This window comes from Nannospalax galili, unplaced genomic scaffold (assembly GCF_000622305.1).
Source record: "Nannospalax galili isolate Female #2095 unplaced genomic scaffold, S.galili_v1.0 scaffold388, whole genome shotgun sequence".
Classification (NCBI taxonomy): Eukaryota; Metazoa; Chordata; class Mammalia; order Rodentia; family Spalacidae; genus Nannospalax; species Nannospalax galili.
In genome coordinates this window covers 5,178,833-5,202,494 of record NW_008360304.1, presented here as the reverse complement: position 1 = coordinate 5,202,494, position 23,662 = coordinate 5,178,833, and the positions used below count along the sequence as shown (strand labels likewise).

The window sequence follows — 23,662 nt, the reverse complement described above, 5'->3', positions numbered from 1 at the left end:
CATACATGCAGACAATACACTCACATAAAAAATAATAAAATAATTTTTAAATTACACTCTAAGTTTGCCTGCTTTTTGTAGCTGGCCACATGAACCCTTCATGTATTTTGATAAATTAGCTTCATTATCTGATCTCAGCACACCATTACTATTAAAGTGATTGATTAGACTTAGGACTGATGTGGTAGTGTGTTTACAGTTAATCTCTTGTTATACTGGATATTGCACGGTCCTTTAGTGCTTTTACTATGTCTGTAAACGTAGGAATATCAGAACCTGAGGTGTTCTCAACCCAAAGCATACATACAGAGATGTATATAGTGTTAGTGCCTTACATTTGCACTTCCACAACCAGCTCCCTTCACAAGGCAGAGCTTTACCAGGACCCGAGAACAGACACTCTTCTGACTTCACACATCCCTGACCAAACCTGCTGTTTTGAACTTGTGTAGGTAGAATTTTGTCTGTGGTACTTTTCACTCAATGTGATGTTTGTAAGATCCTGTAGGGTGCTGCTGTATAGTGTTCTCTTTATCTGCATTGACAAAACTTCTGCCTTGAATGACATGATGCCCTGTATCTTTCTAGCCCTCTGATGAGGACACAGTTAGCCTCAATGTGCCCATGTCAAATATCATGGAGGAAGAACAGACCATCAAGGAGGACGCGTGCCATCGTCTCACCCCAGCGAAAGGTCTGAGAGTGATGTGTGGAGAGAGCGCTTGCTTTGCAGTTTCAGGTGCTCAGTTTCAGACAGAATGTACAGAAATGGTGAAGATAACAGTTACTCCTCATTGCACGTTTCCCCTGAACCAGCCATCTTGTTCATTTGGGAAGATTTCATTTCAAATTCAGATAGTCTCTAAATGTCTAGAATCGATATCTCTGTTGTGTAGGTGGAGAGACCAAGGCTCAGGCAGTTTAACTTTCTAGTAGCTGCACAAGCCAGCACTACTTACTACAATGAACAGTAGAGCTCTCATTCTGAATGTCTTGTTACATAACACAATCCAGATGGAAGCTGGTCATTGGCAAGCGACTGCCCTCCAAGTGTTGCTTGAAGGACTAAAGTTCCATTCATCCTGTGGCTGCAGCATCTTTAGCACGGATTCCCAACATTTCCACATCCATCTGTGATGAGCCAGAAGGCAAAGAGCATAGCTGGTCTTTGGGGGTGTTGTGGGCTGGGCCTGGAAATGCCTATCACTTATAAGATGGACTTCATTCCATGACCACATCTAACTGCACATGAAAATGAGAAATGTACTTGAGATGTGGGTTCAGGAATTTTCTTGACCTTAGCTGTGTAGTTGGCCTAATCCCTCCTACGTAAGTTCATTGAAAGTTCTATGACTCTTTAATAACCATCAAATGATAGCTAAGCACAGTATCTTGAGCACCTTCTGAACCCTTGTAAGATTCATATTGTCAGTTACGTTTTGCTACTAACACTGAGATGTAGGTGTATGCATCTCTAATCTGATTATTACTAGTCATAATAGGTTGCACTTGGATCCTTGGCACCTGTGTATGTCTGTAACGTCATCGGGTATATTTCAATGGTAATATTTATCACCTCTACTAATTAGCATGTTGTAAATTTCCATGCTTCCTCCTCATATATAATACATTAAAATTTTTTGTTGATTTTTTTTTGTGTGTGTATATCACACAGAACATTCCAAACCATCTTATTCAACTATACACCCACTTCCCAGATGGCACCCTCCCATAGCATCCATCCCCCCTAGAGCCCTTATACTCTGATATCCCTGCTACTATCTGCTGTGTTGTCGGCACCCCTAGCCATTTCCCATTACTTACCCTTCTGGTGAATTGAGTCAGCCTATCTAGAGGTCTTTGTTTTAGGAGGGTCAGCTGTTTTGATGGCTCCTGTTTGTTCAATGACTTTTTAAAAATATTGAAATTTATTGTTCATTGATTTGTGATATAGACCAGTTCATGCTCTACAAGTAGCATAGAACTGGATCAGTATATAGATCACCCATCTAGGTTGAATAGAATCTTATTAATGATTAGAGATCTATTTTAAAGCAATCAAACTTTTTCATGTAGACAAGACTGGCCTTGATCTCATAGAGATCCACCTGCCTCTGCCTCTTGAGTGCTGGGATTAAAGGCCTGCACCACCACGCCTGGCTTTTTTCACTGTTTAGAGGTAGGAAACTTGTGTTTTTCTTTTGTTTTTTAAGAAAAAGGCTCCCTAGGTACCCAGACCAGCCTGGAACTCAACTCTCCTGCCTCAGCCCCCCAAATGCTGGGATTATAGCTGAGCATCACCACATCTGACTCTTAGATTTAAATCTTTAAATTTATAATTTGAAGGTAGCATTAAACTTAGAGACTGTGATGGGATTCGTACATGGTCCAAATATAAAACTGAATATTTGAATGCTAATATAATTGCCACTGAATTAATTCATATAAACATTGTAACATTATGCAGTATTAGGGCTGATGTTTGAGACAAACTTTTCTAATGAATTTATTACATAATCTGTTACTAGTAAGCTTCCCCCACCCCTTGTAGGCATGAGTGTTTTGTTGATTCAGAGTGCTTAAAGGATGGCCGTTGTGGTCTCCCAGCTCTTCCTTTTGCCTATGGAACAGAGGAGCTCTACCCAGCTTGCTTTTGCCTCTCTAGGGACTTTCTTGGAGTAATTTCTATTGTTGTTAGGATTTGGGGCTCTTGTCTAGTCGTGCCCCACATTTTCTTGAGATTATTCTTTGCTTAAGGACAGGAGTCATACATGACTGTTTTCTTTTTTTTTTTTTTAATTCCTAAAATGTACGTGCTGCAAGTAGGCACATACCTAAATGACATAATACTCATCACATAACAGCTTCTCCATAAATATTTGTTGAACTTAGAATTTGTGGTAATCAGTCACGTAGGTCTGAGCGCACAAAAGCTCTCTTTTATAATTTCTTTAAAAACTAAGAGGACATTTCATTTCTTCTGTGAGAAATTAAGCCATAAAGAAGCCTTGACGTTTAAAGTTCAACTTAGGGCCTTCTGTTTATTTTATATTTCTTCCTCTTCTTCCATGTTTAATTTTTCCCTTATATCTTTCAGGGGAAAGAAAACTTGGGTTATTCACATAGTAGGTGAGCAAGGGATAGAAACAGTTGTGTATTTGAGGATCATCTATGCTTTGTGTGTCTCTTTCTGAAAACACGCTTTCCTTCTTTCCCTGTGTTTCCCTCACAGGGGAATTTTGTCAGAACTTTCAGCCGGAGGGGCCTTCATCCCTGTTGGGTGACAATAACAGCTCAGCACAAGAACGAGACCAGTTTGCTGATGGAGCAGATGTTCTCCACTCAGGATTCGTGAACTATATTAAGGCAAGGTTTTGAGGATCAACTGAGTTTTGCTCATTTTCTTCTGCTTGGCACTTTGGGATTTAAGTTGAGATTTCAATCTATCACCTTTCCAAGTTCAGCTCACTGTTTCCTCCCTGCAACATTCAGCATCATCTCAAAGCTCAGCTAGTCTGCTCTCAACACTAGGAACTGGCCCCAGCTGCACCCACGTCCACATTGCCGCCGTATTCAGGCATTGCTCGGTTCCTTGCTACTCAGCAAGCCACACAGTTTAGCAAACTCATCAGAATGACTGACCACTCAGTAAAAGCCCAAGTCGGTTCACATTCTCCTCAGCGTGTTCTATGTGAGGAAGGGGTAGGCTGAGTATCCTTTATCCAGTATGCTTAAAACTGAAATGTTTCTGGTTTGGGGGCTGTTCAGGTCCTGCATCATTCACATGGATATCAGAGGAGCCCTACCCCAAAATCTAAAATCCAAAATGTTCCCAAAGTGGAAGCTCAGAAAGTTTATTTGCTTCAAAAAGTTTTAGATTTTGATGGGCTAGTAAGATGTCTAGTGGGTAGACTCATTTGTCAGAGGACAACTAGTAAGAGTTGGTTCTCACCTTCCACCACGTGGGTCCTGGAGAAAGAGCTCTAGTCTGGCTTGGTGGAAGGCACCTTTACCTTAATCCTGAGCCATCTTGATAGCTGCCCACCCACACTTTCTGATGATTGTGTTTCATGGCTTGACCTAGCCCGCTGCACCATCTCTGGGCATCACCTTCAAGGACATTGGGAAGAAAACACGCTGAACTTTGTACTTCATACTCAAGCATGCCCTGGCCTTCTTTATGCCCTTTAGTTAGAAATGGTGAACATGACTTGGTGTGTGCAGTATAGCCATCTAAAATGATTACAAAAATATATGGAAGGGTAAAACGGAAAACTTAAGTGTTGACTATCTCTAACCTGTCACCCACCCGTGCTTGTGTCCTCCCCTGGCATTGACGTTGCTTTGGCTAAGCCTCATCTCATCTCACTTTGATGGTTACAGGGGCTCCCTCCAGCTCCTCAGCAGGTGTCTATCTGCCCACATACACAGAAATGCTCATGCCTTGTATTCTGCCACCAGATGTTTTCTTAATGTACAAACCTAGTCACAGTTCTCTGATGCCAGTGGTTCTCACAAGGTCCTCCCACATTTGACCCTGGTCTGTCAGCTCCATGGGACAGTTTAGTCACAGAAACATGGAAAAATGATTTTGTCTTCATCAAGAGTTCCTCTTAAGTTGAGAATCTAAAGATAGAACATCTGAAAAATGTGTTTGGAAGATGCTCAAATTTAAGTTCTGGAGGAGATCAAAGTAATTAGTAAAGCATACTGTTTTCCCTGGATTCAGAGATTTCCAGGAGGCAAAAGTCTGGAAATGACAACTGTTCAGGGTGAATCCGGTAAACAGATACTTGAGGAGCAAGCAGGGATGAGGAAGACCACCTGGCACAATTCTAGAAAATACTTCTTGAAAACCAAGTGAAAATCACTACTAATCAAATAAAACCCAAGCCTACAATGAGTAAAAGAAAAAGTTGCTGTGAAGGCCCGACGGGTAGTGGGCTTGACTCTGAGCTCGTGCGGGATAGAGGCCAGTGAGTGAGCCAGACTCTCCAGTGCCTCGACCATTAGGAGTTGTGTGTTTTACATAATCCTTTTTATTTACTGAATAAGCATCTTGTGCTTTTGTAACTATGGCTAGTTTTTATTAATCATAGGAGTTACAGTCTGTGAAACCACCATGCACATTAAATGATCTAATCTGGAGCCATGGCTCCTAGAGATTATAGAAGGTTAGATTTCTATGAGCCTTTGGTCACATTTTTGTCACTCAGTCAACACAAAGCTTTGTTTCATGTGTGTTTCTCTTTAGAAATGCCTCACTTAATATGCATGCAGGCATCCTTTAATGATGGAGATAAGTTCTGAGAAATCTGTTGCTATGCAGTTTCATTGTTGTGTATTTAAACAACCATTGTCGCCAGCAATGTAATCTTATGGGTCTTCTGTTACTTATATGATGCATTGTTTATCAAAACATGGCTATGCAGCACATAACTGTATGTTGTTGGTTCATTAACTTTGAATTCACAGCCCTAATGTATGACGTACATCTGAGTAAAGCTGATCTAACACATCCCTCTCTCTGCGTGGCACTGTCCTCCCTCTGGCAACCACTCCCCTTCTTTCTGCTGCATTAAATTTTACTACTTGCGTGAGTGGGATCATGTATTTTTTTATGACTGGTTTATTTCACATAGCATGTTCTCTTCAAGGTTTTGTACATGTAGGATGTGTCTGAAGTCCCTCCTTGTATGGAATATTCCACCATATGTCCGTAGCATGTTTCCATTCAGCTATATCAGTGGATACTTGCCTTGCTTCTGCCTTTGGGTTCTTGTGCATACTGACATGGATATGGGCGGGGGCCAGTTTATGTCTTCACTGAAAAGCCAATAGTTCTCACAAAAGCCATGTGTTCTGCCCACAGGAAAGGACAGAAGACTGTGAAGAGCTGTTACGAATAGAAGAGGACACACACTGGCAGACGGAGGGAATGTGAGTGCCAGGTCGGGTTATGGGCATCCATCATCCCTGTTCCAGTACATGGGCAGTGGTGTCCTGATAGACTTTGACTCACTTTTCTTTGGATAAGCTAATAATCTCCCCAGTGATATTTGCCAGTTTTCCTCTCATGTTGTTGCAAACCGGACATACAGTATATCTTAGTTGTAAGCTGTTATAAGGGAATACAGGAAATACAAGGGAATATAGACTGGGTATTTTATATGCAGTTGAAGTTTGCTTGGCTTACAGTTATGGAGCCTGGGAAATCCAAGAACAAGGGGCTGTTTCTAGTAAGAGCTTTCTTGCTGCATCATAACACGGCAGAAGGCATTATGGGGCAAGAGAAAAACAAGAGAGAGCTGAGGTCCCTTGGATAAGGAACCACCTCCTGTAATAATGGCCCTGATCCATTCCCCTCACAGCCCGAATTCCATTAGCAACACTCTTGCATTCAGTATGAAGCTTCTGACACAGAACTTTGGGAGACATCCAAACTTCAGAACAGCAGAAAGTTGTGCCTCTTCATTGGCCTTGAGTTTGATCTGACTTGAGGTTGTCGGTAAAAATGTAATTCAGAGAATTAGCTAGAATGGCTAGACTGGAGAGTTTACCTTCTTTCCATCTGCTTGAAGAAGTAAACAGCCAGACCTAATGTGATTTGGAGCACCAATCCCTTCCCAAAGGGCCCACTGGTTCAAAATCTTTAAAAAAGATTTCTTTAGGGGTTGGAGAGATAGCTCAGCAGGTCAGAACACTGGTTATTGTTGCAGAAGACCCGGGCTCGAATCCCAGCACCCCGATGGCAGCTAACAACTGTCTGTAGCTTCAGTTCCAGGGGATCTGATGGCCTCTTCTGTCCTCCGCGGGCATTGCACAACATGGGTGCGCTTACCTACATGCAGGCAATACACGAATACCCATAAAATAAAAATAATAAATGAAATATTAAAAAAAGGTTTCTTTAATGTCTTGGTTACAAGTCTAATAACTGACAGAATTAACATGTATTAAATACCGTATGCTTGGCAGTGTCCTACCACAAGTCAAAACTCGGTTCATCTTTACAACATTCCTATAAGATCTGTTGTCTGACATATTGCAGATGATAAAATTAGGGCACAGGGAGTTGATGATCTTTTCTCTAAGCCTAACATTTGACCCTAAGGAAACTTGTACCAAATGAATATCTCTTCAGCTCTGTTGTCTATAAAGATTTATTTGGCAAGATCTGCAGGGGAGGGGTGAGTGACTCATCAAACAATGAACCATTTCCAGGAAGTTGAATTTGGAACCTGTAACAGAATAGATGTTTATTTGCTAGGATTTTGCTTCCTGTGGTCTGGAACATAGGATTGGACCTTCTGTTATTCTTTGTGGGAGTTTTCCCTTTAGCAAGGATTGGTCAAGTTCTTAAAAATGTTCTCTATTAGTGGAAGTTCATTGGCTTACATTCTGTGGCAAGTGCAGCTAGCCATGTTCCAACTGTTCTTGAAGTTGGAAAATGCAGGCAAGTCCCTCTGCAATCACTCTCTGTTTTACCAGCCACTCACTGGACATACTCCTGAGAGGCCACAGAGACCTGATTGATTGACTCATAGAATTGTAGGGAAAGGGAACTTTGAGACTTGCTGGATCTTTGGCAATCCCAATGTCTTAAATCTGCTCTTTCAAACCCTGGCTGCAAAGTCTATAGGGCTTATCAAATGCCCACCCTAACTTGAGGTCAGACCTGCTTGGGACTATTAGGCCTGGCACGTTTCTTCAGCTCCACAGCTGATTTTCCTGCATTATAGAACTAGGGCTGAGAACCACTCTCCTTCACTGAGCCCCTTACAGCACAAAAGTAATAAAACTCAGCTCTACTGGTTAAACTGGAGTTGGAAGCTCTGGAACTGGTCCAGACCCACCCAGGCAGAGAGCCCCTTTAAGAAATCTTACAGAGCTCAGGAAAGAACAGAGAGACCCCCCAACCCTGTCTGTTGCCGTTTGTCATGGGAGCTCTCCTACTGGGAACTGAACTGGACCTCCTCCATCAAGAGGCTCCTCACACCACCACAGAACCCACCCCGCAGGGTATTAATATGTCTTATTATAATACTGAATTTTTCAAAATCATTTTTAGATGTCAGACGGGGCTTTGTAGGGATGCTTTTAGGAATCTACTCCTGTTTACTCATAATCTCTCTCACACTTGGTTTTATGTTACAGACTAAGTTCATCCAAAGATCAGGACATGGATATAGCCATGATTGAGCAGCTGAGAGAAGCCGTAGATATGCTTCAAGATCCCAGCGGGTATGCCTGCCTTTACTTGGCCTGGGTCTCATATGTAAATGAAACATAGTAATTTATTGAGTATGTTGCTTCAGTTTCTAGAATATTCATACACAATTTGATCTCAGTAAAACTGCTAACAAAGAAAGGAAAGTCATTTTAATTCCCTATTCACCAAGATCCAAAGGTGAGAGAGTCAAATTTTTAGTGATTAAAATTGATTCCTCCTTTCTCAGTGTTTAATGAAATTTCCTTACTTCTCATGAAATTTATATAGGATGCTTGGCATAATTCATATATACAGGATATGATAAAAGTGCAAAAAGTCTAAACTGTTTTATAGACATATGAAGACAGTTCTCCTAAAATGGAAATTAGAGAACTACTTCTGTATTTATTTCGGGTAGTGACCAATATATGCAAATCAGCCAGTGTCTTTGAAGAGATTTGGGTTGTAGGCTGCTTTTTAAATTTGAATTGGACACTGTCAGGAATCCATACAGTAGGTTTGCGCTTGTTGTTTGTTAGAAAATTGAATTCCCATTGATGAAAGGTTTTTTGTTTAGTTTAGTTTTTTTTTTTTTTATTAAGGCAGCATCAGATGTTTGATAATAGATACATGACCACTAGAGGAGGAGACCCAAAGCTCATCTGTGGTGAATCTAAATTGTTCAGGAGTCCCAGGAGTTTCAGTGTGAAGAGGGTGTGATTTTATGTGAACATGACAGTCATACACACCACTCTTAGCTGGGTTCTTTTATGAACAGGGTGTTTAGTGAACCCAGAGCAGGCCAGAAAGAATACACACTCCAGCAGTTTTCATCTGGCCTTGAAAGAATAGTGGCAAGTCTGTTTGTGTATGGCTGGAAATCATTAGTAATTGACTTGAAAAGCATTTAAAGTTTTATTACATCTATTTGTGTGTGTGTGTGTGTTCATGTGTGCATACCATGGCATGTGGATAGAAATCATAGAACAACTTGCAGGAGTCTGTTTTCTCCTCTTATCAGGAGGGCCTTTGGGATTGAACTAGGGTTGTCAGGCTTGCTGGCCTTTATAAAGCATTTTAATTCTGAAACCATTAATGTTTCTAATGTCTAATTCTAATGTCTAGAACAGGGGAAGATCTGCAGCATGCAGCTTGGGGAATGTACAGACGGAGTACTTACAGTGCTTATATAATAACTAGAGATTAACAATCCGGAGATCACCCAAAGCAGTAATCTGTGTCCTGGATTTAAATGCTTGAGTGTGTGTGTGTGTGTGTGTGTGTGTGTGTGTGTGTATCAGGAAGTAACAACTTTGTTTCACTTTGCTGATAAACTTTTCTTACAAAGTCTGATTGGGGGTGATTCCCATAGTGAAAAAGTACACTCCAGTTTCGTAGAAATAGCAGTGTTCTGGTATGTGGCTTAGAACCCTGTTATAAGACACCAGTGGCCTGGAGGAAAGGTGCTGCATCTGGGATGCAATTTCCTGGTCTCTTGGGAAGGAGTTCTAGGCTCTTCTCAGCTCTGGAATTCCTGAAGCCAGGATTTGCATGATGGGCTGAGCAGTACAGAATGGTAGGTACCTGCTGCACTGGACAAGAGAGCATCCCTGACTGACCTTCAAGTGATATTTGATTGGCATCTTTATCAAATGCCATGTTAATCATTTTATGTTGGAAATTTTATACCCTAAAATAATCCACTATTTTAACTACTTTATAAATTCTTTATCTTAAAATAATTTCTATAATAAATTGGCAAGTCTGACCTTCTGGTAATACCTTTGCGATCCAAGGAATTCTAAATTTTTTCAGTATAGTAGTCATCTGTATCAGAAAGATCTTCCAATTAAAACTAAATGCCATTGGTACCTGTGCTAATGTTAATACCTTAGCAACTTGATTTGCCTCTGTAAATATAGGAAGTTCTAGATAAAATTTAGTATATATTACCCATGAAAACCATGCCTATCAGAAATTACTGTTATAGTATAAATAAGGTGGATTTCAATAAAAGTAGCTGATAGAACCTTATGTTGGGTAGATGGTAGGATAATACCAGGAATTTGGAAATTTTTCATTTAATCGTAAGACAAACTTCCTTTTAGTAAGATAAATGTTTGAACTGCATGAGAACATTAGAATTTATAAAAAGTTTAGTGAATTTACTGCTGTTTTCCTTCATCCTTAGTCTAAGCACAGACATTTCAGAGAGAAGTATTTTGAACCTGTACCCCATGGGATCAGCAGAAGTCTTAGAATTACCAGAGTCTGCACTAAAGTACGTTTGCCTTTTAATGAATTAGTATATTTTCTCTTTTTACAATGATGTATTTGTGTTTCAAAGTCCACATTATATCTTCTTTTTTCTTTCTGCCTTCCTGCAGTGGTCAAATGCAGCTGGGGACATCTCCCGTGTGTGAGGTAAGGCCAGAACTAAGTAGTCTTCTGCCACAGAATGCTTGCCCTATAATCTGAGAGAGAGATTCTGTTTCAGAAATAAGGTGAAGAGCTATCGAGGAAGACACCTGATGTCCACCTCTGTCTCACACATGCACATACAAGTGCATTTGTATTCACATGCACATGAACACACACATATACACAAAAGATTATTATAATGAGAAGAAGGATATTTAGGGACAGGATAAGGGTAAGTTAGATGAACTAGTTACATGGGATGAAATTTAGACCATTGTAGAGAAAACTTTAAAAAAAATATGTTTTTCTTTTTATTTTGAGCGTATGAGTCTATTGCCTGCACACACACACACACACACACACACACACACACATATGTACACCTGTGTTGTGCAATGCCCAAGGAGGTCAGAAGAGGGTGTTGGAGCCCCTGGAACTGAAGTTACAATTGGCTGTTAGCCACCATGTGGGTGCTGGGAACTGAACCCAGATCTGCAAGAGCAGCCAGTGCCCTTAACTGCTGAGCCATCTCTCTAGCCCTGAGAAAACAGTCTTTGACGTAAAGCTCGGGATGAGCCTAAAAGATTCTAGAGAAAGGTTACCCCAGTTGTGGAGCAGTATGTTTGAGCTACAAATTTGGGAATTACAGCCTATTAATATCCATTTTATTCCTCCAAGTGAATGGGCTTAAGATGACTAATTTAGATGCTGAGATTGCATACAGACCAATGTAAACCCTGAAACTATCTGCACATGTGCTCTAAGTAATGAAGCAGCTTCTTGCTCCCAAGTGTCTGTGTTAATGAAACCATGAAAAAAGCCTAAAAGAGTCACATTCACACACAGTGTGCTCTGGTGTTATAGACAGGGACTGGAAAGTATGTCAGGTAGCTATCCCATCGCAGACTTGCTAACTCTGGTAACTTAATTAACCTCTCCAAACTGAAGGTTCATTTTTGGTAAATTGCAATCATAATAATAGCTATCATACAGTTCAAATGAGATGATTCAGGAAAAACCTCACAACAGAGGCCCCTAAATGCTAGCTGTTATTCTACGACTCTGTTATTATTAGTGGTGTGGTCCCCAGACAGAATCACAGTGCCACCTCTGCCCTGGATGGAGCATCACTAGAGGACCAGTGGTGAATGCCACAAAGCCTTTTATTTGCAGGCTGCCCTTCCATCTCCTCAGGCCTCCCATTTGTGATTGACTTTATCTCTCTGTAGACTCCTTTGTTATTGTCTTATTTGAAAATATTTTAAAACTTTTTGTTTCATTTATTTTTATTTAATGTGTATAAATGTTTTGTCTGCATATGTGTAAGTGCAGCCATGTGTGCAATGCCCACAGAGGGCAGAGAGGCATTAAATCCCCTAAAACTGGAGTTATATGGATGGTTGTTAGTCACTATGTGGGGTCTGGGAAACAAACCTGGGTCCTCTGCAAGAGCAGCCAGCGCTCTTAACCATTGAGCCATCCCTCCACCCCATTATTCAGAAATATTTTTAACCTTCCAAAAGATTGTAAAAAGAAATTACAAAGTTCTATGAAATATGCAATAAGTTTTATATGCACATTTACTAGTTAGGGTTAAACATTCTGAGCCTGAAAATCCAAAATCCCAAATATTACAAAATCTCATATTTTTCAACACTATCATGACATCACAAGTATAAAATTCTGCAGTTGACCTCATGTCACACAGTTAAAAGACAGGTGTACTTAAAAATATTGAATAAAGGGGCTGGGAAGATGGCTCAGTGGTTAAGAGCACTGACTGCTCTTGCAGAAGACCTGGGTTTGATTCCCAGCACCCACATGGCAGCTATGGACCGTCCTTAACTCCGGTTCCAGGGGAATCTGAAGCCCTCTTCTGACATCCATGGTATTGTACGACACGGGTGCACTCACATACATGCAAACAATACACTCATACACATAAAACAAAAACAATAAATAAAATATTTTTAAAAAATTGAATAAAATCCCCTTGGGCCATTTGTGTAAGGCATGCATGAAACAAAGATGACCTCTCTGTTTAGAGAGTCCTGTTTCCAAGATCTTGTTATGTATCTACAGCTCATCCAAAATCTCAAAACCTAAAACCAAAACACTTCTAAGTCCCTAGCATTTTGGATAAATGATACTCAACCTGTGTCAACGTTTGACCACATTTGTTATATTATTGGGTCTCTCTCTTTTTCTCTCTTCCCATACACACTTCTTTTTCTGAAGTAGCTGAGGGTCTTAGACATGATGCTTCTTTTTACCCCTAAGCATTCCAGTGTATGTTTTTAAGAACAGGGATTCTACCTAACAGACCCACTTCAGCAGCCACTTCGTAGGTCTGTACTGGTAGGCTGTCTTTACGGAATCAGCCACCCATATTCCAGATAAATCAGTTGATCTAAAGGGTCTTTAGAGCATTCTTTGCCTTGCAGTGTGGTTCCAGTCCTATGCAGGCATTGTGTTCCGTTCTCAAATATCTTTAGTCTCTTTATAATCCCCTTTATTCTGCAACATTTCTACAAACTTCCATTCTGTGATACTGAAATTGTGGAGAGCACAAGCCTTTTTTAAAAAACAAAGCAAAACAAACAAACAAAAACATAAAGTCTCATTAATTCAGGCTGGCCTAAAACTCTTTTTTTGTCAGATGACCCTGAGCTCCTGATCTTTCTGCCAAGTTCTGGAACACAGCTATGTGCCACCGAACCCTGGCATGCCTTTTGAGATAGGGGTTCATGTATCCCAGGATAGCCTCAAGCTTGCTGTGTAGCAGAGGCTGATCTTGAACTTCTCGTCTCCCTCCCTCTACCTCTGGAGTGCTGGATTATAGGTGTGTGGTTTATGTGGTGCTGGGGATTGAACCCAGGGCCTTGTGCAGTATTCAGTAAACATTCTACCAGCAGCCCCAGCCCCAGCCCTTTCCTTTTCTAGTGGAGTGTTCTTCATTTGGCGTTTGTCTGACATTTCCTCATGACTGAGATTCTGCATTCTAATTTTGGATACTGCCTAGGTGATACTGTGTGCTGTTCCCAAAGCATCATGTTTGGGGGCCTACTCTGTCCTTCTGTCTCCCATTGGTGGTATCAATTCAGTCACCCAATTGAAGTCTAACTCTTTTTTTCTACTGTATGATTAAATCATCTTCATCATATAATCAATGAGAAGTCTGTGAACAGACACTTCGGCTCTCTATGAATGTCCCACTGTAGACCTATAGATTTCTATACAAAAGATAGCTCCACTCTATCTCCAGGCATTAATGGACAGTCATTCCCGAATAAAAAAGAACTTCCTGATAGAAAAATAGGCCTTGCTAGATGCCTAAAACACTTTGTGTTTTATATATGTTACCAATACATGTGATCCTTGACTTATAATGAGGTTCTTTCCCAATAAAGTGTTTCCTTAGAATATCATTAAGTTGAAAGTGCATGTAACATGCTATTCTACTGAGCACTATCGTTTTGCCTAGCCTACTGCTAACAGACTCAGAACACTGACATTGGCTTGCAAAGGGGCAAGATCATCTGACACAAAGCCTGCTTTATAATAAAACTTCAAGTAATCTACTGAATTCTGTACTGAAAGCATTCAATAAATGGCGTGGATGGTGCATACCTGTGACACCAGCACTTGGGAGGCAGAGACAGAAGGATATCCAAGAGTAGCCTTGCCTATATAGCAAGTTTGAGATCCTGGTCTATATGAGACTCTGTCTAAAAAAGAAAGTGGAGAACTAGGATGGTAATCGTTGAAATAGTCTATTTTCACACCAGAGTAAAGCTGAAAATTGCAAAGTCAAACAAACCTTCATGAAGTCAGGACTACCTATATTTCCATTCCTTCAATGAATAGTCTCAGAGTGCTTCTGTTTGTTACTGAGGAAACCTCAAAGAACACAAAGGGCCAAGAGGGTCTACACTTAGCAGGGCATACTCCTATTAGAAAATGTAGGAACAGTCACATCCTGTTTACAGATGCAGAACATAAAGCTCAAGGTTGGGTAACTGACCAGTCAGTTACCATGGTAGCTCAGAGGCCCTCCTTTCCCACTGTATGTACTATATATACATATAGTACATGTATGTATCCCAGTGCCTCTCTATGTCATAGACTAGTAGTAACACTCAGTCTTGTCACACAAACTTTAGTGAGGCCTGATTGCAGCCAACCTTTCTTTAAAAGCTGGTCTTGCAGAAGGCAAGAGGTCAATGTACTAATGAGTACCTGAGCCACATTCCAGGAATGTGCATGGGGTACGTGGGGAACAGAAGATGAGTGTGTACTAAATATAGACTGAGCCTAATTCATGGTTTTGCCTTGGTCTTATTTTCATTTGGCGTCCCTGCACAAAGCCAGGTGCTCAGTGTCCTACTGGCATTCAGGCAATATTGCCACATTTTTCTCCAGTGTGAATGTTCTCCTCTGAGCAGACAGATTGTACTAATAGTCTGAGCACACAGGAAGAGCCAGGTCCAGCCTACCTACCCACCTTCCCTTAAACATGCTTCTTAAAATGTCCTTGAACTTTCACCCTTGTTGAACTTTCAAAAGGAAAAGGGTTGTGCATCCCTGTAATCCCAACACTGAGGCAGGAGGGTCCCAAGTTCAAGGCCAGCCTGGACTACATACTGAAATCTTTCCTCAAATGAAACAGAACCAGAGCCATGCCTGTGTTCAAGACTGCCAGAGCACAAGGAAGGGAGCAAAGCTTCTAGAACTAAAAGATCCCTCAACTCCGGCTCTGAATAATTGCTACTCAGTTTACAGAGCCTTCTGTTATTTTAGTGTACTGTAAGCTTGTTTTTTCTTTTTGGCCATATTTAGTTTAAAGAATTCTGTCTTCTTTTCAGAGCGGTTTTGGGCCTGTGGCAGACAGGTCTCTGATTTCCAAAAGGAAGGGAGGAATAGCTGGGTCTGATGGGAAAAAGAATCATGAGAAGAAGAAATGAAAGTTCTGTGTCCTTGGTTATTACTTGGCTACACATCTGTACTCTCTTCCATCATAGCATCTTTTGGCAGAGCCTTGAATCGGTTCACCAGCATTTGTTACCTACCTGTGCTGGGTGTGGCTTCTTTTGGTATGGGAAGACTGAAATTTGAAGCTGGGACATAGCATGCATTTTTAAGGTGTTTTACAAATTGTAGAGAAAAAGAAAAAGATGTAGATATTGAAAAAAATTTGAGACGACTATGGCAGTTTGTCCTCCTGAGCCTGTCCTCTGGGAGATTGGGGACGGGGTAGTAGATTTAACGAGAGGGGAGTGCACTTAACTTTGGGCTGTTTGGGACTCAGACTTGGAGTAAGGATGGCCTGGGAGGATTTTGTGGAGTATGTGGCCCAGCTGAGTAGTGAGGAAAGGATTGTGTACAGGTCTGAGGTTCGTAACCCATCTGTGATCTGCCTTAAACATACTTTAGAAGACTGGCCACATGAAGTTGGGTAGTATGGGTATCCAAGGAGGGACAGTGCACCTTGCCTGCGTGTGCACAGATTGTATGGAGTGGAGGAGATGATTGAAGGAGCAACAGAAAAAACTAAAAGAAGTACCTTATAGAAGGAGTTAAGCCTGATGCCAGTCATTAGCAGTTCTAAGGAGGCTCTTTAGTCAGATAGGAACACGAATGACATCTTACTCTAAATGTGTTTTTCCCTTGTATTTATATGAAAGTTTAGGGACATTTTTCATGACATTCCTCAGCAATGAATAGACTGGGCATCTTAAATGTACACTTTCTTGATATATATGAAGATGTTTGTTACCTATCACTATATTTTTTTATTAGAATGGCTCCATGTGGTTCTTGATAACTATATAAGAAAATACAGATCTCAGAGGTGTGTATGTGGGGGGTACAGACTAGGATATGTCCCTTGTGGAACTCTTGCCTCTGTATGTCCCCGTCTTTCTCTTTTTCTTCGATCCTCTCTTCAGCCATTGCCTCTCACCTTCTGTACTGACCCTTGGAACATCTGATCACAATTTTGGAGTCAAGCATCCTATAAAATCAATCACTTCTGCATTGCAGCTCCCTACCTCCACCCTTTCTTGGTTTCGTCTCCGTGCCTCTTATGCTGTCATATCTGCATGGCTAAACTGAAGGAGGCAACATCCTTTTGAACTTCTCCTGAATCGCCAGTGGCATTCAGCAGTACTACCACTTGCACATTTCTGCTGGAGGCCCTGGTCAGTTATATCACACTCAGTTCCTTAGTGCTTCTTTTAAACAGTGATTGCCAAAGCAAACTGATACTGAACTGATCACCTGAGATATTTCAAGGCTATTTAGGGTTCAGGCATGTGTATTTATTAAAAGCTCCCAATGTGCTTCTATATATTTTATAACTACTGTCTTGGATCATTTCTAAAAACCCATAATTAACGTGGGGATGGGAGCCAGCAGGCAGCTTGATAAATAGGTAAGAATGCTCACAGATACTTGGGCAGAACCTCTCTATAGAGGGGTAATCTTATATTAATTTGTGCTATACTTCAGATACATTTTTTCTGGGCATACAGCTGCATAGTTTTAGAAAATATAAGAATGATCTTCATAGCTACTTGACATATCGATTAATTCACCATTTTGTACTGTGCTCTCTAGGCAAAGATAGGACAAAAAAAGAAAAATGCACTCTTTGCCTCTTCGTTCTCACAATCTGGCAGAACTTACCTGCATTTGTCTCTTCCTTAAGGTGCAGAATGAGCTAACAGTACAGAGCAATGGGAACCAGCATTCTCCGTATGAGGTAAGATTCCTGGTGAGTAATGGAAACAGATATTCTTTGAAGACTGAATTGGAGTATGTTTCACAGAAATGTATATCACATACTGGGCTTAATGAGTTAGGAGAAGAGACTCTGGGGTCTCTTATCAGTTGTCATTTACTGCCACAAATTTACTTGGCCCTGTGCATTATTAAAGATTGATTTTATAAGAAATAGTTTTGAAAACCAAGTATAGGAACATCTTTATAGACAACCACTGAAATAAAGAACATTCAGAAAGTGTTAACCAGATGATTTGGCATGCAGTTTCTGCTCAGCGGTATCTACTTCCTTTCACCATGTTAGTAGAGTCTTTTTGAGATGTGCCCCTTGGGATATTTCCATCATATCTCTGGCCCAGGAGCCCACATACCCAGTATACCACTATGCCAGATGAGAAATGAATCACCAACTTTGTCATTGTAAAATATTTTTATAGCAAGCAAGTAAAAAAAAATACAACAAAAATAATCATAGTAACACAATAGACTGCCCTAAAACAACATTCTGTTGACTGCACCACTTAAATTATTTACAAAATGATTTTATTTTTTTAGCCAAGATGTCATCACACAACAGCAAAAACAAATTCAGAGGGACTTTATAAAAACCCTTGATTGTAGGCATATACCTGGTTTTTTAGGTTTTTTCTCCTAATTTTAATTCCTTCTTACCCCGTAGGTGAGAGTGAACTCCCCCTCGGTATCTCCTACTGCAAATAGTACAGCTCCTTTTGGCCTGAAACCTCGATCAGGTATGTTAAAACCTCAGTCTATTCTTGTATTAAATAACTCAGTGGTTTCTCTTTAGCCTTTTCAATGTATACCCAATCAGTGTGAACATTGCCAATTCTGGTGGCTTGGATTTCTGCCATCAGACCATGCTGCAGCTTGGGGAGGTTGGAGACTGCACTGAGCAGCTGCTTGCCCAGGCTTCCAGGAGTGGGCGGCTTGCCTTCTTTTCAGTCACAGCAGAGAAAAGTGGCGGTGGGAGCATGAAGTGGGAAAGAACTATTCCATTGCACTTCTTACCCAAGGAAGATAAAATAGCTCCCCTTTGCCCCAAAGGTTCCTGGTACCCTGCAGAGGTAAAGGGCAGCCTGAAGGCAGACTCGTTCCCGAGACACCCCCAGTTTCTTTCTGAGCATGGTAAGGTCTATGTGTTTTCTCACACAACAGGGTGAGCATTTCAAGGCTTGTATGAGTGCTCAGCGGTCATAAAAGTAATGTCCTTTAGGAAAACATCCTGCTGACCTACCTGATTTTGTACTTATATGCTGACAAAAGTAAATTATAGCAGTGTGCAAACTAACTTGATTTTTAAAAGGACTCTAAATAGAAAAATATGATTCCTCTGATTTCTTTATATTTTCCCAGTTCTGATATTCTCTGCCTTCTTTTAAGACTACCTTTGTTTTAAATTTTCGATTCTTTAGTCCTTTAATGCATGTCCCACTAATGCTTTTAAGCAAATACTAATAAAGTACCTGGACACATTTAAGCAAAAGATGGTAAAGAACTAGGATGTTCTCGGATTCTTCAGGAAAGCATTTTGACAACAGTATGAATTATGCATGTTTCAGATTTGAAAACAATTAAAAAGGTGCCAGTGGGGAAAACAGAAATGATTCATTAATAAAGGAAGTATTTGTTCTTGGAGCAAGTTAATTGATGGGCAGTGTGTTACCAGGTGCTGTGGTTTCCTGGCAGTTTGAATGAGCTGTGAGGAAAAATGTCAGTTGAAAAAAATGCCTCTAAGGTACCAGAGTTCATAGATGGTTTTTGGTTTTGTCTTGTGGTCCTGGGAATTGAACCCAAGCCCTTGCACATGCCAGGCAAGTGTTCTACCACAGAGATCCATCTCTAATCCGAGTATGTTTTGGAAAGTAAAATTGTATATGAAATAAAACTCAAATGGCTGGCCTCCACATCCATAAAAGTAGGCATATGTAGCCATATCCAAGCTTCCCTTCAATTTCCATAATTCCAAGCCTGTCCTCATGTTGGGCAACAGATTCTCTTAATCATGTAGACAGTTTAAAAATATTTTTAGACTGCCCAATTTAAAAATACTTCATAATTGAAGTCAGAAACCAACTGAATATCCAAAGATCAATAGCCTCTTTAATGTGCAACCTTGCAATTAAAATTTTAATTAGTTAATTACTTAACTTATTTATGTGTATGAGTGTTTTACTTGCATGTATGTAAGTGCATTGCGTGTGTGCTATGCCTGAGGAGGCCAGAAGAGGGAATTGGATCCCCCAGAAATGGAGTTACAGACAGTGTGGGCCCCCATGCAGGTGCTGGGAACCAGACCCAAGTCCTCTGCAACTTCAAAAAATGCTCTTAACTATTGAGCCATCCCTCCAGCCCCCTACCTTGCAATTTAGTTGTAAAATTGATTCAGTGATTTTTTTTAATTTCTGCGGATTTCTTGGTTAGTTGGATTTATTATTAAGTAGACTTTACTGAATGTTCAAATTGTTTTATTGTTGTTTTTACTGAGCAAGATTGGAAACTGGGTTACGAGGCATCTCAGGGGCTAAGGAAGAATTGGTGAGATTCAGCCCTTAATAAAGCATGCCACGAAACCTGTAGATGTCTTTTTTTTTTCAATCTCCATTGTCTTGTCGTAAGAGCATTAAACAATGCTTCTGTAATAGTTTTATTCCTGAACAGATATTTTTGTACATATTGAGCTTTGCCTTATGTGACCAACTTTCTTGTGGGCAAATTGTATTAATTATATCTGCTAAGACTGTCTTTAGAAAGTGTTTTAAGAAGGTGTCCAGTAGGCCTTTTTCTTTTAACGTGCATAGCCCGTGGCTGCTCTTTCTTTCTGCTGACGTGACCCTTTGGTGCTCTAGTCTACAGGCTTGCAGAACTGTTAAGATTAAGGATATTAACTGCATGCAAAGTGTGTGACTGATGAGTACTAACACTCAGTTTTTATCATTCTTTTTATTCCATGCACCATCTTCCATTCTCCTCCCATATTGTCCATTTGCAATTAAATCCCATGTAATGAAACTCACTTCATTTCCATATGAACCTTATGCCACGTGTGAAACGCTGCGGCCCCTTTGGTTTTCCCTGGTCCTTGTGCACCTACCCGCGGCCTGGCTCTCTCGCTCTCCTGCAGACCCAGCCCTCATTCTCCCTCCTATCTCCTTCAACAAACTTACACAGGCACAAACATGGGACAACTCTAGCTACAGTGTTCCATCTGAAGGAGACAGTGACAATGGTAGGTGTTTTGTACCTCTTATTCAATGTTCGTATTACTAAGCCAGTGAGTATACTGCACTTTCCTTTGTGTGCAGCTGGAGGTAGCCTATATTCACCTGCATGCTTAATACAAAGTGTGCGTGGAGAACAAAGTCCAGAAAAATGCATGGCAACTGTTCTCTAACTGTTGGGGAAATGACTCTACGTACCCTGAGGGTTCTTACTGAGGGGAGGATTTTACAATACACTTTTCTCTACCTATTTCACGGGGGTTTATTGCTTTGTTTGTTCATCCACAAGGATTTGAGCTCCTGTGTTTGGTTGTTTCTGCTTGCTCCCAAGCCTGCAGCAAATGCTTTCAGAGTTGAATCTTTTGGGCATGCTGGGTGTGGTGGTGCACTCCTGCAATCTCAACACTGGGGAGACTGAGGCAGGAGGATAGCAAGTTTGAGCCCAGCCTGGGCTACAGAACAGGGCCCTGCCTCAAAACATAAAGTTGATCTTTCATTATCTGTGCTTACCACAGGAGATCTTTAAGGTAATTAAAACATTGCACGGCCGATCCTAGAATGTTGCACTGAAAATATTAACATTGAAAAATTTCTAAAAATGAAGAGAAATTACTTGCTTTCTCCTTTTTTGAAGTCTTTTCACATTGTGACTTTTGATATTTTTCTTGAGTATAAGTTCATCTTCATTATATTCGAGTAGTAGCCTGAAAAATTATGTGTAAAATTTTAAAAATTAAGGATACCCAGTATTAATGTGGATATTTTAATTTTTAGATTAGATCTCTTAAACAGTCCAAGAGATAAAAATAAAATTCTTTAGATCCACATACCACATCTGTCTGAATCTCTGTTTTAATTTAATGTCAGTTCAGGTCATGACATTTTCCTCAAGATACAAAGTGGTGGAAATATTAAATAAATAGAGAATTTTATTTCTAGGAAAGTGAGACATAACCATGTTGCAAACATAATGGAAACATACTTTCTGATAATAATTTTAATATAAGTATGCTATAGATAATGCTTAGAAAATATATTTAAAATATGTACTGTAATTTATGGTTAAAATTCAGCCAAATTTATCATTTCCTTAAGTTTAAGAATAATGTATATTCTGGCAGGTTACTTGTGTAAGAAATAGTAAGATTTCAGTGACGTTTAAAATTTTTTTCTCTGAAATTAAGCATAGTTAAAAAATAACAGCTGTGAAACAAAAGTCCTTCTTTGTGCCACATGCTTTAAATTCTGGAAGCTGAAGAGGGTTAAATGGAAACTTTCTATTCCTTACTTAAAAATAAATAAGCAAATTACTAAGAAGAAGAGTTTTTGGTTTTCAGAAAGCATGGCTATTTGTGGGTGTGATGTCATTTAAAGGAAATAAAGCCTAGAATGAAAGATTTATGTGTGTTGGTATTTCCTTAGGAATGATATCTGAAACCAGAGGGTTTTTTTTTTTTAAGCTGGGAAAGAATTAGACATTTTATATAGCAGAATTTCTGTGCTGAGAGATGAACCAATCCAAACCAGAAAGACCAGGTGCTGTCTGGCTCTCCCTGTGAGGTAGGGGGTGCAGGTGGGGCCACCACCAGGACTCCCAACTCTGGAAGTCTCCTATCAGACCATTCTGCCTTCATTCCACAGGTGTTTACTGAGGACCTGATGGGCAAGGCACTAGGCCTAACCCTTCTCGTTTTTTAAGAATTCTGACATAGCCATAGCAAATAATCATTATGAAAACTTTTCTAAAGCTAAAATAACCTTGCATTTGTTATTTTGCATTTTTTTTCCTATGTGTAACAATTCTAGGGTTTCACCCCATACTTCCACAGTAATAGTAAATGGGTTGTCCTCAGTGTTCTTCTGACATGAGCATCCCTGGTAGATGTTTGATTGTTTTCATTTTTCTCTGTGCCGTTCATCCCTAATGTGTTGCTGGGTAAGAGATGGTTTTCTGTGCAGAAATATTCTTTACAAAACTATTCCTGCGGATTTTCAGACCTAAAATTCATGCACACTTTCTTTGTGTATTAAATGTTTACTTTGTGATTGGAATACATTTTCTAATGAAGTTTCTTAATTAAAGAGGCTGCACACTAGGTCCTCAAGTAAAGAGCTGATGTCGCATGAGGGACACACCTGCTTTCTATGTTCTAAACGCCTTCTCAGAGCTGGACTCTTCCTCTCCTTCGGCCCTCTTGATCTTTCAGAAAATGCTAAATTCTACATTTGTGTTGTTTCCTTGTAGTTTTCATATAATCCGACATCACTCCAGCTATCTAACCTTTGTAGTAAAAGCTGTCTTATTGCCCAGTCAGCCTAACATAATATAACTCTTAGTAATTAACTTTACCCTCTGTTCGCTGCCTCACTTTGCACAGAATGACTCCTGTTTATTTCAGTTCCTTCTAGTATTTCTTTCCAAATCAGTCTCATTTTAAGATCAACATTTTCTCCAACATAGTCTTCAAAGAGATTTTTTTTTTTTTAATGGTGAACAGGTTGCAAGGACCTTGAATGTTTGGAATTCCACAGTTCCTGAGAGGGACAGAGGATAGCTGGGAGCCCATCATTAGCTCTCCTGCCTCTAGTGTCAGCTGGGACAGCTTTAGCTCCTTGTGATGTTCACTGAACACTCCCCATCTCCTGCACTTGCTCTTAGCCCTCTTATGGCTCAGTCTTTTCCTCCTCCATTCATTGGAAAGTCAGACACCCTCTTAACTTCCTTGGAGGCATTTTGCCCTTCCATTTGTAGTGAATTTGTGGGCGCTCATTTAGGTTTATTTAAAATGGATCCTTACTTGAGGATGAATGAATGGCCATGTCCATCTTGGGCCAATTTATAGACATTTTTAATTTTGTGTGTGTGTATGTATGTGTGTGTGTGTGCACGCGCACGCGCGTGCGTGCGTGTGTGAAAATTTTGCATGAAGATCGTATTCTCCCCATTGCAGAAGTGAGGTGCTGAGGGTAAGGGAGACTTAGTGGTTCTCATCTCTAGCTTCATATT

At 40.3% G+C, this 23,662-nt stretch overlaps 1 protein-coding gene across 1 annotated transcript in view; it reads left to right on the top strand.

Moving 5' to 3' along the window:
* Positions 1-23,662, top strand: part of Lrch1 (leucine rich repeats and calponin homology domain containing 1) — a 206,013-nt gene that overhangs the window by 143,847 nt on the left and 38,504 nt on the right. The window contains exons 8-17 of the mRNA XM_029559249.1: positions 589-694; positions 3,233-3,366; positions 5,873-5,940; positions 8,158-8,244; positions 10,404-10,493; positions 10,600-10,636; positions 17,343-17,396; positions 18,096-18,168; positions 18,482-18,562; positions 20,559-20,663. Of these exons, the coding sequence (XP_029415109.1) occupies positions 589-694; positions 3,233-3,366; positions 5,873-5,940; positions 8,158-8,244; positions 10,404-10,493; positions 10,600-10,636; positions 17,343-17,396; positions 18,096-18,168; positions 18,482-18,562; positions 20,559-20,663 (835 nt within the window). The remainder of the gene's footprint in view (positions 1-588; positions 695-3,232; positions 3,367-5,872; positions 5,941-8,157; positions 8,245-10,403; positions 10,494-10,599; positions 10,637-17,342; positions 17,397-18,095; positions 18,169-18,481; positions 18,563-20,558; positions 20,664-23,662) is intronic.